This window comes from Ascidiella aspersa, chromosome 2 (genome assembly GCF_963924565.1).
Source record: "Ascidiella aspersa chromosome 2, kaAscAspe10.2, whole genome shotgun sequence".
NCBI lineage: Eukaryota > Metazoa > Chordata > Ascidiacea > Phlebobranchia > Ascidiidae > Ascidiella > Ascidiella aspersa.
Genome location: NC_139448.1, coordinates 32852405 through 32868875, shown reverse-complemented (window position 1 = coordinate 32868875; position 16471 = coordinate 32852405). Strand labels below are relative to the sequence as shown.

The 16471-nt window shown below is 36.6% G+C and overlaps 4 protein-coding genes across 4 annotated transcripts; 2 read left to right on the top strand and 2 right to left on the bottom strand.

The window, feature by feature from the left end:
• Nucleotides 1-402: 402 nt before the first annotated feature.
• LOC146165008 (uncharacterized) lies at nt 403-2752 on the bottom strand. Its single transcript, XM_083381071.1, has 2 exons — nt 1217-2752; nt 403-614 (listed from the first exon to the last, which is right to left on the bottom strand). The coding sequence occupies exons 1-2, from the start codon at nt 2667-2669 to the stop codon at nt 403-405; spliced, it is 1665 nt and encodes a 554-aa protein (XP_083237197.1). The 5' UTR covers nt 2670-2752.
• Nucleotides 2753-2779: 27 nt separating this feature from the next.
• LOC146165007 (peptidylprolyl isomerase domain and WD repeat-containing protein 1-like) lies at nt 2780-5012 on the bottom strand. The gene has a single exon (XM_083381070.1). It carries the CDS (start codon nt 4894-4896, stop codon nt 3148-3150), a length of 1749 nt encoding a protein of 582 aa, XP_083237196.1. The 5' UTR covers nt 4897-5012; the 3' UTR covers nt 2780-3147.
• Nucleotides 5013-8378: 3366 nt separating this feature from the next.
• LOC146165005 (cytochrome P450 2C4-like) lies at nt 8379-16470 on the top strand. The gene is made up of 2 exons (XM_083380906.1): nt 8379-11587; nt 14481-16470. Exons 1-2 carry the CDS (start codon nt 10130-10132, stop codon nt 14988-14990), a joined length of 1968 nt encoding a protein of 655 aa, XP_083237032.1. The 5' UTR covers nt 8379-10129; the 3' UTR covers nt 14991-16470.
• Nucleotides 13447-14616, top strand: LOC146165006 (cytochrome P450 2C50-like). Its single transcript, XM_083382812.1, has one exon. It carries the CDS (start codon nt 13505-13507, stop codon nt 14477-14479), a length of 975 nt encoding a protein of 324 aa, XP_083238938.1. The 5' UTR covers nt 13447-13504; the 3' UTR covers nt 14480-14616.
• Nucleotide 16471: the final 1 nt, after the last annotated feature.

Sequence of the window (16471 nt, the reverse complement as noted above, 5' to 3'; positions counted from 1 at the left end):
ATAAATTTTAAATATCAGCTACTAACGACGCTTTTTTATCGTTTTTGTTCTGAGTGAAGAACACATCTAACCTATAAGGTTTACCGCTATCGAAATAGCGGTCCCGACAATCCATACTTCAGTGAGGGTAGAATTACAATCCTAACAGATCAGAATTGTGAGCGCATATTTTTCATCAAGATTTCCCTTATCGATACTAATTGCCGTTATCAATACTAATCGCGCATCATAGTGTTTTCCAAAACTGTCAAACGAATTAACCTGTGGTCAATAAATACACTCCACCTTTACCAAAACGCACACCACCAGCCAAACGAAAACACCTTACAATACGAACTTGTGGTGTTTGCTCGCTTTTTTAAACGGAAGTGACGACTAATTGACTACAACACATCTCGCGGCTCAGCTCCGCTTAGTCGTCATGATCTTGATGACGCAATTCTCCCTATTGATGACGTCATTCTTGCGTACGATGCGTGTCTGTCCCCTCTGACCTGTGAGCGCCTCCGCCCTCACAAAGTCTCCGGTGACGAGTCGGTAGTGATGTCGCATGAGCGTGTGGAGGTGCTGGACGGTGGTGCCAGGTTTCAGCACAAGGCAATCACGCAGAACGCCTAAGTTGGATGCGAGAGAATACGTTAATAATGTTTTTTTTTATGTGTGAGTGTATTCAAGGGGAATTGATTGATCTAATATAAATAATCATGCAAGTACGGCAAGGCAGAGACATTCCCAGTCGTTGGCCTGCTGAGACTCCTTACGCCGAGGCCGTCGCAGCAAACTCTTCAATTACACTTGCAAGCATATGTGTGTTTTTGCAAAAACGGTTTTAAAAGTGTAAGGCAAAAAAAGCAAGTTTTCGACCGAGTTTGTCGCTTCGTTTAGTGCCGAGGCGAATAGCTGGATAATGCAAGTAATAGCGCTAAAATGTCGCAAATAATGCAGCACATTTTATAAGTTTAAAAACAAATGCGTTTCTTAAATCTTTTTATTCAGAAAGGGTTAATTTTGCCTTGAGATGTAGTACCTAAATAACAGAACTTTCAAGTCAAGAAAAGCGATGTGTAATGAAGTTTTTTCAAGCACAGCATTTCGACTTTTTCTTGATATACACTATATTCTGTTAGTTTATGTTATATTTTCATTGTGCAGCCGGGGCACTTTTTGACACAATACATTTTTACGCTCAACCTTGTCGCTCATTGCATGTAATTACCTGAACTTTGACCTTTCTGCTGCGGCTCGTGCGAGGTCAAGGTCGAAAGGTCGTGAACCGGAAAGGCGTAGGTCGGCGCGCGCAGTTCGACCGCTCGATTTAAGGCCAGATGGACGTTGGTTCCTCCGAACTTTTCCGAAAGCTCTTCGCGCTTTTTCGCGAGCGAATCTTCGAGAACCTGGCCTTCTTGGAGCGATTTCTGGAGTTCGCACTCGACCCGGGCGCTCGCGCAAATTCGCGGCCAGTCGGCGAAGCGTTCGGAAAGCTTCGCGATGTTTTCGCGCGAGCTCGGATCGTCGCTCTTGTTCAGCAGCAAAAGTATCGGAAATCGTACAGCTACAAAGGCAGAAACAAGCCTATGAACCACATCGTCACCCCAGGAAGGCAGTTCTTCCGCCAGATTGCTAGTTGACAGTCCAGCGCGGACAAAAGCGCTCCGTACTAGCTTAGGCGAGCAGTGGTAGCCGCTAAACATGTCCGCTAGGCGTTCTGGACGCTTTACGATCGCTTCCCAGCGTCGCGCCAAGTTGCCGTGAATCCACGCGCGAATCTCGTCCAGCAGCCACGTGACGTCATACCCGGGGTCGTGACCCTCGGGCGCCGGTTCACCGAAAGCGTCGGTCTTCCCAGAGGCGTCCACCACGTGTATGAGCACATCAGCGTCGCATAAATCGTTAAGGAAGCGATTGCCTCTGCCTTTGCCGTCGGACGCTCCAGGTACGAGACCGGCAACGTCTTTGAGCAGCACTGGAACATATCTCTCCAAGTTGTTTGGCTTCCCGTAAGCAGGCGCCGAAACCACGCCCAATTTTGACCCCGGGTCTGGAATGGTGTAGAAGGCCTGGGCGAAATTGGGGTCGATCGTTGTGAAGGGGTGGGCGCCCACTTTGGCCTTGGTGCCTTTCGTGGCCGCGTTAAAGAAAGTGCTTTTTCCAGCCGACGGCTTTCCAACCAGGCCGATAACAAAGTCCCATTTGCCCTGCGAGGACGCCGTTTCATCCTTCACGTTTTCTTCAATTTGAGCCTCTATATGTCTTTCTTCTCTTGCCTGAGAACCCTTTTCCTCAACTTTTGGATCAAAGTTAGAAGTTGTGTTGACACAATAAGATTTTAAGTTTTCTTTTAACCAATCCTTGGCCGCCTCCGTTATCGTGAAAATCGAAGGAAGACCTTGGTTATCACTTGCAACTTCTTTTAAGTAGTGAAGTAAATTTGGCTTCAGGTCAGGTTTGAAAGCACCACTTCTCAATGGAAACTGAATGCAAGGTACAGTCCCAGGGTAATCCCCAGGCAGTGTGAATTTTAACTGGAAGACAGTGTTTGCAAAATCTGAGTCTACTTCTTTGATTGCTATCATGCAGGAGGCGGGAACAGTTGCTAGGTCTGAAAAATCCTCCATAAAGATAGAAGCGAGCGCCTCAAACTCATCAGCTTGCTCTTCAGCACAATCCATTCTGTTTGAACTTTCAATTGTATTTACTCTATCCTAGCATCATGTCAATTGTTGACTACTTTACTCCTAGCTCTGTTCCTAATTTCTATTTGTCTATGCTACAAGCAGAAAAAAACACAAGAATAATTGATTTAAAATTTGTTTCGGTTTGGCAAATTACAAGCAAAACTGGAAGAAAAAAACACATTTTGAACAACTTTGTCAGTTGCCAAAGTAAAGTAGATATAAAAATAGCCCAGCGTTCTGAGAGAAAAGAGCTACAAAAAATGCAATTGATCTACTATTTTTTTCATTTCAAATTTCTAGAAAAAGAATGAATTTGATATACACATTTTAAACAACTTTTGTTACTGACAAGTAGGTAGATAAAAAAATATACCTTAGCGTTTTTCTTACAGATAGAAGTTCTAACAGTATTTAAAAAGGAAACTTCATTGAAACAGGCATTACAAAACATTGAACATAATGCCTTATTTTTTTATTTTATGCTAATGCTAATAATTGTAATGTCGTCATATGGCTTGTCAGTTTTAGGGTGTACTTTTGTAGTGGCAATGCTGTGAACCACTTCCATGCCCTTTGTAACTCTGCCGAACACTGTATGTTTGTTGTCCAGCCAAGGGGTGGGAACAACAGTTATAAAAAACTGCGAACCATTAGTGTTCGGCCCAGCGTTGGCCATACTTAACGTGTAGGGTCGGTCATGGCGGAGATTAGGGTGAAACTCATCCTCAAATTCTCCGCCCCAAATGCTTTCACCGCCGGTTCCGGTACCCAGTGGGTCTCCAGTCTGAATCATGAAGCCCTTGATAATCCGGTGAAAAATGTGCCCATTGTAATATCCGTTCCTGGAGTGAACGCAAAAGTTTTCAGTAGTTTTTGGACACTCAGTCGCAAACAGCTTCAAATGGATGTCGCCCATTGCGGTATGCATCACTGCAGTCTCGGAAGTTTTCCTCTCATTTTGTGTCTGTGTGGCTGACATCACCTCCTCTTTGGTTGGCCTTTCGTTGAAGATATCCCTGTCTGTGTTTGCGTTCACCGCATCATCGGGGTCTCGCCGTGAAAACAGGTAGAAGCGGTTCTTTTTAAAGCCTGTGGCAAACAAAGTGGGGTCTAGGATTGTTTCTTGTAGGCCTGGGTTGTTCGAAGCTTGCATATCGGCCGTTAGCGTCGCCTTGGTTTTGGCGCCGAACCCCTGGAACATGGAGATGTTGAGGAACCTTATATTTTCCGGTTTTCCAATAAACCTAACACATCTGTTGGTCGTCAGGTTTATCACCTTCACACCCAGCATGGTGGCGTACAATAGAAACTGACCACTTTCATCAAAGATGCAATTGCACAGCGCAAAGTTATCAAGGGATTTCTCCAACTCGCGCTCGGCGGCAAGCCGACGCCCAAACTCCATGTTGGGAAGCAGCGACTTGGTCTGCTGCAGTTCGACAACTACATCCAGGGTCTCCTTAAACACCCTTGACTTCTTGCCGCTGAGAAAATGAAAGACCCTGACATGTCTGTCCATCGAGGTACAGGCCATTAACTTGCCGTCAGGTGAAAAGGCAATCGTCATAGCGTAGGTGTTGCACTTGATCAACTCATAAAGGTCGGTGTCGGTTTTAAATTTAAAGTTAACCACACCTTTCGGAAACACAAAGTCGTGCTCTTGGCCGCCCCAATACTCCAACATGCCCTTTTTATCGGCAGAAACGCCGATTTTGTACACCGAGTTGTAGCACATGCAAATGACGACATCTGTGTGTATGCCCTCGATAACGTGCATCGCTTCTGAACCTCCCCTGCCGTCATAGACATAAATCTTGCTGCTGTCTCTCTCAGCAACAGCCACGGTGGCAATCCGGCTCCCGGGCGAATAAATCCACTCGGAAACGCTCGGCGTAAATCCCAAGTTAATCATATTAATCATGTCAAAATTGACGATGTCAAACACCTTCAATGCTTTGTCTACTGACACGGTGCTCATAAGCTCACCGTTGTAGCTGGTTGACATGCACGTCACAGGGCCCAAATGTGCCCGAAAGTGCTTGACAAATTCAATGCCGAGCTCTTGTTTTTTCCAGAACTTTATGTGTCCGTCACAGCTTGCCGTAATGAGGAAGTCAGTTTTAGTGCACGAAATGTGGGTGATTGTGTCGCGGTGCATGTAGCTTTTCTCGTAGTGATTGGTGCAAGGCATCTTGTCCAGGTACATGTGCTCATATGGCATCACCCTTGCTTTTTTCTTTTTGACGAGAGGGGCCGAATCGACTTCAGGCTCCTCCTGTTTACGTTTCGTCGCCACATCTTCTGCAGGTGTTGGGTTCACAGTTTCTGTATCTGACATCTCTACAAATCCTAAAACTTGAGAAGTAACAGTTAGATGGTGCTTATACCATTCACCCAAGTGTTTTAAAAGTAGTTAGCCTACATTATCACAAATAAAACTTTCTATAAACTGTCCCTGGCCCAGTCGGCATGTGGCACACCCGTCATGCTTTTAAGACAATTTATGTCTAGCTTAGTGAATCGCACACAAAAATGTTAGACAGTTTATACTTCATTTGTATAAATAAAAAAATAAATTTTAACCCAAGTCATTTGACCCAACGACTTTAAGACCATGTCAAGCAAAGTCATCACGACTTAAGTCAATTTGCAACACTGTTAGGCGTAATGCATAAAGTGCCAAGTGGTATGAAATCATAAATGCAGAGAGAACGCTGAATAGTACACGATTAATAAGTAAAGTTTAATTGATTTTATAGGTGTTTTATACAACATATTCGTTAAGATACTATTGGAATATAATAACTTTTAAAATTTTACACAGCAGCGTGACAGAACAGAAATTCTGAATAAGGGAATTGCCAATATTTATGCGGGAAATTACCAAATGTAACGTCAAGAATTACAGCAAAACGATGATTAACACATGAATCAGTCAAGAAATATACCACAATTACAATTTAACTTTCATGAATTTTAATTTTTTAATTTTTTATTAAAAGTATTTTTTACCAAAATTTATCAAGAAAATCCGGTTTGTATTAAGTTCACTATGTTTTTAACTTTTAGTCTAGATTAGACGTAATTTCAAACAAAATCTATGACATAAAATGTCGGCTGGTTTGGCAGTTTTTGAATAAGGCAAAATTCAACCAACTGGGGTGTCATAACATACCTGGAAACTATTCCTTGCTATGCAATTCCATTTTACTCGAGCACTGAGTCCGACTCGAGCCAAATAAATCGACCCAGCCAAGACCCGGGCTCGAATGGCGAGTCCAGATCCGACTCCGCAGCCCTGCACTGACACTTGAAATATATTTTTAATAGAGCTTATTAAGGACGATAAATGTTGAGTTTTGGTATTAAACATTAGTAGGCGCAGACATGGCTTAAAGAAAACCACCAGCGACATAAAAACCGTTGCATCAAACATTTAAACAAAATAGAATCAAAACTTACGTTAGAAATAGAATCAAAACTTGCCATCACAAAACAAAACAAGTAACTGTGAGAAATATTTAGAATCTGTAGAACTCGGGGGGAAATGTGCCCGCAGAACAAAAAAATACTACATAACTATAGGGTACCGGTACTATTGTCAGTCGAGGGGCAAATATAAAGATTTTTTTGGCTGTAAGATATTAATATTAGCCTACTGTTACTCTGTATCTATACTATGTCACGTAAACGAATATTTATAATTAGAATAATGCGCAGGAAAAGTAGTTGGGAAGTGTGTGGGGCGCATGATAGGAGCTAAAACCTAATATGACTGTAAAATCTGTAATACTAAAATGGTATTTACCACCAAAACGTGTGGGCCTACCGTTCTTTGCAGTGTAGGCTATTATAAAATGTCTTTCGAGTTAGAGCAGGGGTGTCCAGCAAGCGGCACGCGTGCCAAATGTGGCACGCGACCTAATAAAAAATGGCACGCAAGCCCTCCCCAAAAAATACAAAAATTTTTATTTAGCCAATTGCCAAAAAAGCTCAATTTGTTATTCAGCCAATTGTCAGAAAATACTAAGTTTGTTGTACAGCGAATTTGTTTGTTCACAATATACCATTGTTTGTTCACCATATACCATTGTTTGTTCACAGTATAAAACGATCGCGGCAATCACGACACCAACAATTACTTTTGATATAGTAACATTATACTGTGTGGAGGCTAGCATTCACATAATATTATACAGCTTGGTGTGAAGAAACAAAAGTCAGCTCACCGAGAGACACTTTGATGTAGTGATGCGCATTTCTACTAGACAGTTGTTTTTTCAAGTTTCAATAAACGTTATTATTTTTGGTAAAATAAGCGCTTTTATGATTAAAAAGAACTGTAACTTTGGCACGGGAAGAAGTTATAAGATAAAAATTGGCACGCCGGCATGTTTGAGTTGGACACCCCTGAGTTAGAGTCTCGTTGCGGCCATGTTGTGGGCAGTATGGGTGAATGTGTAACTGCCGCTGCCTGCCGCATTTTAGTAACTTGCTTATTTATTGCATGTGTCATTTAACGAGTATGTTAACGTAAAAGTACTATAAAATCTTGACGATTGATTGGGGCTTGGTGCAATATATAACCTAAACAAACATGCAATTAGGTCGAAAACGTAATTATAGATTTTAGTGTTATTCAATTATTTGATCGTGGAGCCCTGTCTGTAAGTTTTTATCGATTTTCTTTGCGCGCCGTAATTTAAACAATTTGCGCTAGACCACTTGCGATTATCCAACATTTAGCTCGAATGTAAAGAAACAACACACGTTACTAAGTGTTCAGTCCACACCTAATTTGCGTCCCGCGATACTGCAAGACGTATCCCCTTCTTCAATCCAGACAACGGTAAAAAACAAGATAAAAGGATAAATGTTACGGCGAAATTAAGTTCGACGTTACCGCTTTTCAGCAATGTTTCTTAGCACAGCACAGACTTTTAGTAGTCCAAATAGTCCTCATTAAATATTTATGACCACACGATGACTTGAGGCGTTTTTCTTGTGCGATTATAACAAGAATAGGCGAAACCAGCTAAACGTGAAGTGAGTAAGAACTCTATAGTTTAAATACCAGCCGTGCAGCCAGTCATCTGACTCACGTTGTTTTGTTTGTTTACTTTCTGCAGCTGATTGATGTCAAGTAAAAATTGCCGCCAAACAACAAAATTTTAATAAGGAAGTTGGGAATGCAACTTATTTGTGCAATCCTTTTTTGAAAGTCATTGTCGTCAGCTCTTATTTTAAGACTTTCTTGTGCTTAAGACCGGTAATTTACAATATTAAATATTACTACAAAACAGTACGGACATAACAAATTTTGGCGCTCTTTCACTATTGTACGTAAAAAGTTATGCAAAAAAAAAATAATAATACCGCATACCACAACGCATATTTTTTGGGTTAGGGTGCGGGTTAGAGTTTGGGTGAGGGTGGGTCAAGTAATATTATGTTTATTATTAATAATAACTTGACTCAACCAAACGCTAACCCGCTCTCTAACCCAAACAATATGTGTTGTGGTATTCGACATTTGAAGAAAATTATTTTTTTATTAATTTTTACGTACAATAGTGAAAGAGCGCCCAAATTTTAAAATATTGGCCTAAACCAGTGGTTCCCAGTCGGGCATACTGGGGTGCTATTTCTAATGCTCAAGGGTGCCGGGAGATATTTCAAACTCTTTCAGAATCTGATTTTTGCTCAGATCTTCTGACTTTTTTTGTAAAATTAGTGTGGAATAAACCTATCCAGTTATAACTTCCTACGTTGTGTACAGTTGATGTGTGTTGTTCCAGTTCCGTTTATTTTTACATTCTAGTGAATTACCTATGGGAAAATCGTTTAGGGGTGCCGCAATCTATTTATTATCTGCTAGTCTTAGGTTTGTGATGCTATTAATCTACGAATCAAATAAAACGTGGAATTTTGAATCGAATGAAACGTGGAATTTTTTTTTAAAAGTTTTGTAGATTATTTTTGCAAAAACAATGTAAAATCGGTTCCTTTTTACCAGGCAAAATATTTTGTCTGCAATAGCTGTACTTAAGTTTATAGATGTCAGGGCGGTAATTTTTGCACAATCTGTGTTGTGCAAAATGCTATTAAACAGCAGAAAACACAACATTAGTATTACCCAGGTTTGCTGAGCCAAAAGTGTTATGAAATGCAGACTGGACTCAGACTCTTATTGTTGCTTTATAGTGTGTATTTAGGTCTTTGTGATAAAATGAGTTCCTTTTAAAAAGCAATATGTCTTGCATCAACATTTTATTAAATTTATTGCTATCAACCTTTGGTAAACCCACCACTAGATGTATGCAAGGGCTATCGAAAATTTTACCATGTAATATCTCCAGAAATAAAAAATATATTTATCAGACATTTTCACACTTTACTCAATGTGACCTAACTTAGCCAGCAATCAAAATTTTATCAAAAATTTTATTAAAATGTTAACATTCATAGTTATGAATTTTAGGTCAAGTAAAGTGGTAAAATTTCTGATCTATATCTTTTTCACTTCCTAAGATGTTACACCATGAATTTTGCCCAGACTTTATCAAAAAATATTTTTGAAATATTAATGTTCATGTTTATTAAAGTTAGGTCACTTTAAGTAAAGTGTAAACATTTCTGATCAATATCTTTTTCCTTTCAGGAATATTACACCGTGAACAGTCAACCTGCATGCAGCATGCTTTTAGTCATACCAAGAGTTTTGAGGGAGTCATACAGTGACTTTTTGCCATGGTATGAAGTTTTGTTTATTTGTCTTATATAGAATGAACCGCATCATGTTGTTGTCCTGCTTTGTTTAGCAGTGGAAGCAACATGCTGTGCTTTTTTGTTGTTAAACATATTTAATTTTTTAGCGAAATGGGTAAACCAGATGTTATTCAGTGATAGTAAAAAGCCACTATGGTGAAGACTATTAATATAAAAATAATAGAATTGTTAAGAAATATATTTTATTTAAGTTTAGATAGCTTGTTATGAGTTGTAGGGTGCCACTGAGTGTTCAAAAAACTATATATATTATTTAAAGTCATTAAATAGTTTTAAAATTTATGTTTTATGTGGAGTTAAAATCTATCAAAAAATCTATTTAGAAAGGGCCTAAAAATAATTTCTAACCATATGTCACTGTGTTAACTGTTTTCAGTGAAATTTATGCCATTTTTTTGCAAATAATGTTCAAAAATGTCAAGCGACCCAATTTTAGTCTATAAAATGACAGAAATAATTTTTTAATTTACTGTTTGAATGTCTTTGGATTTTTTCACAAAATTACATGTGTCAATCATGTATTAGTTGTTTTAAAGTAAACATCATTGCACTATTATTGAGTTATAAAAAAGTATACCTGCTCATTTTGCAACATATTATTTTATTTTTACCGATTTGTAGGTTTGCAATTTTATTTCTGAGTTTGTTTATCTGCTCAATATATCATGCCATCGATAACATATTCAGTTATAACTGAAAAAGTTATTGGAGTTCTGTCGAACACTACTTTGTCAAGCATGATATTCTACCTCATTTTGCTTTGGATTTTGAACAAAATATTCCAGCGTTTATTTTCACGTTTGCCTCCTGGTCCACTTGGGTTTCCATTTGTTGGTGTTCTACCATTTTTGCAACGAAACATGGGAAAAAGCTTTGAAAATTGGGGGAAAAAGTATGGCCCTGTTATTTATGTGCAATTGGGATGGAACTCAACTCTAGTGCTCAACAGCTACGAAGCAATCCACCAAGCATTTGTCGTACAAAGTGAGCAGTTTGTAAACCGCCCAAATTCATTTATCAATAACTTACTCTCAGTAAATGGCCACGGCATAATGTTCGCCAAGGACAATAAATGGAAGACTCAGCGAAAATTTGCCCAACGATCACTCGCCAAACATTTGGAAGAGAGAATTTTAGCAGAATCTGAAAAATTGTGTAACGCCCTAAAGCCTCATGCTGGCAAAGCAGTTGACCTGAAACTCATATTGGGAAATGCTGCATTTAATGTGGTTCGTGCTATGGCTATCTATGACCAATACGACAGCGCTGAAATGCAACATTATGAGCATGGCATCATTAATGTAATGAAGGATAAAGGAATATATTATGTTTTGTTGACATTTGCTCCCTGGCTTCGTTTTCTTCCTCCAGTAAGGTACGGTTATAAATCAATTCTTCAAACTAGAGACCGTCGATCTAAAATGATGTATAGCAGCATTGATTCACATGAAGCTTCATTAAACGTTAACCACCCTAAAGACTTTATCGACTTGTTTGTTATCGAGATAAAAAAGGGAAACCCCATGTTTACCAAGACTGAGCTGCGAGTTGCTTTGCAAGATCTTTTTGCTGCTGGTACAGAAACAAGTACAACATCTCTCCGCTGGATATTCAACTATCTGATATTGTTTCCTATGATGCAAGAAAGGATTCACGATGAGATTGAGTCGGTAATAGGAAGCGATGGTAAAGTGAGGGCGGATCTTGATTTACCGTTCACAAAGGCATTCATTGAGGAAACCTTCCGTATTCGACCAGCTGTGCCATGTGGTGTTGCCCGATGCACATCAGAAAAGGTCAAATTCATGAACTACATTATTCCAAAGAATACTCCGGTTCTACCAAACATTTGGGCTGCCCATCACGACCCAAAAGTTTGGAAAGACCCTCATACCTTTGACCCTGAACGACACCTAGACAGTGACGGGGCATTCCACAAGTCTGAAAAATTTTTAAACTTTTCAATCGGTCCTCGTAACTGCCTTGGTGAAAAAATGGCTCGAATGGAAGTTTTCATTTTTCTTGTTGCAATTTTGCAAAGATACAAAGTCAGTTTAAATCCTAATCTGCCCTTGCCGTGTATGGAAGGACAGGTTGGCATAACCATGAACCCAAAAGAATATTCTCTGATTTTAGAAGATAAATAAACATTTTGCTATTTTTGATTTATCCTATTCAGTTGTTGGATCAATATTGTTACATCAAAATGATCTTGGTGGTTTCAGAGGACTTACTTTTCAATTTCCCTTTAAGCTGGTCAATTTTATGTATGGCCGTAGTGTATCTGAATTATTTTTTTGATTTTTTTAATTGTTAATAAACAGCTTGAAAAGTATATATTAGATCAATACACAGCATTTCTCAGTCATCAGTAAAATGAGATGTATTATAGTTTGTATATAACAATGTATATCAAGAGTAAGATATGTGTTTTGTTACTTGTTGCTAATATATATGTCGTTTTTACCGTTGATTTGCACAATTTTGTATCAGGGATAAGCATTCGTTAACATCAAGGCCTGTGGCATAATTCAGAGAGTTTATCTGATAATCACATGCTGTTGGGTTTGTAAACCATTTTGGTCTCTTGTTTTCTTTGGTCATGACTATAATTTAAAGGTTTTAAAGCATTTAGCCTTAATTTGATTGCAGGAAATTGTGTATAATAATGATGTACCACTTAACATTTAAAATTCCACCTAAAGCTAGTAAATTGCATTTAGTATTGCCATTTGCACCCTCAAGTGATTTAATAAATTATATTCTTGCCAAATGAAAAATTCTAAATAATAGAAATGAACTGCCTGAATTGTATGTATATAGAACTCACTATTTTACCTCATTTCACATACCATTTGCACTACGTTTAGTTCCTGTATTTTGCCTTTATTTGTGTATAATGTTTTTTTTGGTTCTCTAAAAATGTAAAACAATAAACAAATAAAATAAACCTTTATCTTTTCAAAATTTAAGTCCATTGTAGTTAATTTATGTTTATTTATTTTCTGATGCTTGGGTTATATTATTTTATAAACAAACCTGATTTTAAATTTATGGTGTTTACATGAAAAGTATTACCTTGAAAATAATACATTTAAAATTTTGAAATTTAAATAAATTACTTTTAATTTAGATTAATGAATTATTAATAACAATTTTTAATAAAATCAGACTTCTGTCTTGGATTTGTGTTTTGTTATATATACCTTTTGAATTGTGTTCGCCTTGTAGTTCCACAAAGATATTATTATTTGGAAATTTCTTGTGTTTTCATTGAAAAATAGCAACCTATGTTCTAATATTTTAATCCACTCTTATTTTTGTTTTTAAGCTGCTTTTATTCTGAACAAACATTAAATTGATTTTTTGGCTTTAACAAACAACATTAAACTCATAGAAATTTAAGCCCTGACTACATTACTAAGCAAAGCTGTAAATAATTTTGTGTTGTAATTTGTTTGACTTTTTCGCAGAATGTTTCTTCACTTTGTATTGGCTGTGATAATTTTAATGTATAACTAAAACCTCCAACAAAAAATTTGCTGTTGCTAAAATAAAATAAAACCTCTAGCCTTTATGCTCCAAAGTGTACCTAACCTAATATGTATTGCAGTAAAATTTACCTTTATGTGTTGTCTGTTTTTCGTTCTTATATAATTTGATTTACCTTATATTTAAATATGAACAGGCAACCATACTAAATTAAATTTTTGTTTTGTTCTAAAAAAAGGAGCAAAAAAAGCCACAACAACATCAATTTATAATATCACCTGTTTTAATTTATGTATGCCACTAAAAAGGTGAATTTTAACAGGTGTATGGTAAATGAAATTTGTTTTAAGTAAGTCAAACATATGTATGCTTTTAATTTTATCGCTGTTATCAATATTATTAAACTGTTGTAAAGTTTTTTCCTGATTAGGTTAAAACGAATTTCAAGACACACTTTAAACAAACAAGTTTTTTTATTTTGACAGAAGTTTTAGCTAGAAGTAGTCCTTCAATCTGTTGTAATTTAATCAATACATTTGAAATAAATCATGTCAACAACACAACTCTCAAATATCACAACAAAATTATCTGAAGTCCTTTTGAATCTTAGTTTGTCAACAGTCATCTGCTACCTGATATTGCTTTGGATTTTAAACAAAATATTCCAACGTCTATTTTCATGTTTACCGCCTGGTCCGCTGGGGTTGCCTATTATTGGCATTTTACCATTTTTACAAAGAAACATGGAAAAAAGTTTTGAGCAATGGGCCAAAAAGTATGGCCCTGTTATTTATGTACAATTAGGATGGAACTCAACTGTTGTGCTCAACAGCTATGAAGCTATCCACCAAGCATTTGTTGTTAAAAGTGACCAGTTTATTAACCGCCCAAAGACATTTTTCAACAACTTGTCTTCCTCAAATGGGCATGGCCTAATTTTTACAGAAGGCAACAATAAATGGAAGGTTCAACGAAAGTTTGTTCAAAGATCACTAACTAAGAATTTGGAAGAGAGAATTCTAGAAGAATCTGAAAATTTCTGTCTTGCCTTGAAACCTTATGTTGGAAAAGCTGTTGACCTGCGAATCTTATTGGGAAATTCTGCATTCAATGTGGTTCGCTCTATGGCTTTCAATGACCAATATGATAGTAAAGAAATGGAGCACTATCAACATGGCATCCTTAATGCAATGAAAAAACAAGGAATATTCTACTTTCTGTTATCACTGGCACCCTGGCTACGTTTTATTCCACCAATAAATTCTGCTTGTAAAACAATGCTGCAAATTAGAGATCGTAGATCTAAAATGTTTTATAGCATCATCGATTCACACGAAGCCTCTTTGGATTTCAATTATCCAAGGGATTTCATTGACATGTTTGTAATTGAGATAAACAAACAAACCCCAACATTTACCAGAACCCAACTAAGATTTGCATTGAATGATCTATTTTTTGCTGGTACAGAAACTTCCATGACATCTCTTGAGTTGGATTTTCAGATATTTGGTTTTGTATCCTGAAATGCAAGGGAGAATTCACAACGAGATTGAGTCTTTAGTAGGCATCGATGGTAAAATAAAAGCGGATCTTACTCTTCCATACACAAGAGCATTTATTGAGGAAACATTTCGAGTCCGTCCGGCTGTGCCAATGGGTGTTTTCCGATGCACAACTGATAATGTAAAATTAATGAACTATGTCATTCCAAAACATACACAGGTTATAGCAAACATTTGGGCTGCCCATCATGATCCACAGGTCTGGAATGACCCTTATACCTTTGACCCTGAAAGGCATCTTGACAGTGATGGGGCATTTCACAAGTCTGAAAAAATTCTCAACTTTTCAATTGGTCCTCGTAACTGCCTTGGAGAAAAACTAGCTCGAATTGAGATATTCATTTTTCTCGTGTCAATTTTGCAAAGATTCAAAGTTAGTCAGAATCCTGATCTGTCCTTGCCGTGTATGGATGGACAGATGGGCTGGACACTAAGTCCAAAAGAATATTCTCTAATTTTAGAAGAGAAATGAAGAAATGTTTTTTTGTTAAATGGCCTTTTATTTGATATAGTAATTTTATTGGGCCAAGTTTTGTATTATCGCGTAATATCATGTAGCCTTACAAATTGCATCTACCAAACTGCACTAAAATATTTTTTTTAAGTTGTTTGATTAGCTTTTCTCTTGCCATAGTGGACCTCTGATCAATCCAATGAAATGCCTGAATGGTATTGTTTATGCTGTGATAAATAGTTTCCACTGTTTTTAAATTTATTTTTATGATATGCAGTGACCATTATTTATGTTTATTATTGTCAAAAAAAAAACTAAAAAGCACGGAAATTCATTAAAAACACAAAAAAGAAACTGAGGCTAACTTAGATCAGTTCACCAATTAAATATGATATTTTATTTTATATTCAGATAAGTGCATTTGGCTGACGTTTTGTAAAAACTGTGTAAACATATGTATACCTTTAGCTTACCATCTATAAAACATTGTATTGTGGAAAATGGAGATATATTATTTAACTACTGAAAAATAACTTTTTACACAAATTTATTTCTCTTTATTTCTAACTTTTTTTTATTTTGGACTTTTTTTCACTGTTTTGATTTGCAGTTACAAAAATACCTCCTTTTTTAATATATAGTAGTCTGTTTAGCGTTTTTTTCTTTTTAACTGCCACATAAATATTAGTAGTATTGCGATTAGGAAATTCTTTCGTTTGTTTTACTGAAAATTGCAAACCTTTGTCAAAATAATTTTTACCCAAGATATTGTATTGTGTATGGGGATCATAAGATAAAATGTGTTTTGTTCCCAATTCAAGTAGCCTTTCAAAACTTGTGCAAAGTTTTCTTTGCTGAAAATACAAATATCGTTTGCATTTCTCCACCTATAATAAGCTTGTTTTAATCTCATTTTTTTCATTTTTGACGGTATATCCATGAATTTTTAGCAACAAGACCATATTCAGTGAAGGAAGTAGTTGAATCTGATAGAACTATAATAGGCCACAATGAAGTAGCTAAAATTGTATTGTCAGTTTAATTAAATCAAATAAATTTATAGAATTGTTGAAACAGTGGTCAACATTTAACAATTTTCAAAATAGTTAAATTTGTTCTTCATATTGCAGCATTTTCACTGTTAGTAACATTATTATGATTATATATTTATAAAAATGTAAGTAGTTAGCCATTTTAAATTAAATGTTGTTCATAAACATTAAAAAAGCTGACTAATGTATCCAAGTCATTTTTATGAAAAAAATTCTCCTGCTGAATGTGTTTAGTGTTTCAAAAGGTGTATATTTATTTGTACCGATCTGTAATGCAGCTTGTAAATGTGTTTCAAAACCCAACAAGTTGATTTAAACATGATATCAGAATACTCAACTTTTTAGCTTTGGTGTCTAATTTTGAATTGTATTGCTTTTTTTAAATTATACTTCCATTATCATTATTACTATTAAATTAATGTTGAAGTTTAACCTTTGTAAACGAAT

Excerpts from the sequence above, each read along its gene's own strand:
- LOC146165006 (XM_083382812.1), top strand. The coding sequence starts at position 13,505 with ATGTCAACAACACAACTCTCAAATATCACAACAAAATTATCTGAAGTC.
- LOC146165005 (XM_083380906.1), top strand. The coding sequence starts at position 10,130 with ATGCCATCGATAACATATTCAGTTATAACTGAAAAAGTTATTGGAGTT. Across the intron at positions 11,588-14,480 it reads CCATGAACCCAAAAGAATAT|ATGCAAGGGAGAATTCACAA; the intron begins TCTCTGATTTTA and ends TTGTATCCTGAA.
- LOC146165008 (XM_083381071.1), bottom strand. The coding sequence starts at position 2,669 with ATGGATTGTGCTGAAGAGCAAGCTGATGAGTTTGAGGCGCTCGCTTCT. Across the intron at positions 615-1,216 it reads GCAGAAAGGTCAAAGTTCAG|GCGTTCTGCGTGATTGCCTT; the intron begins GTAATTACATGC and ends CATCCAACTTAG.
- LOC146165007 (XM_083381070.1), bottom strand. The coding sequence starts at position 4,896 with ATGCCATATGAGCACATGTACCTGGACAAGATGCCTTGCACCAATCAC.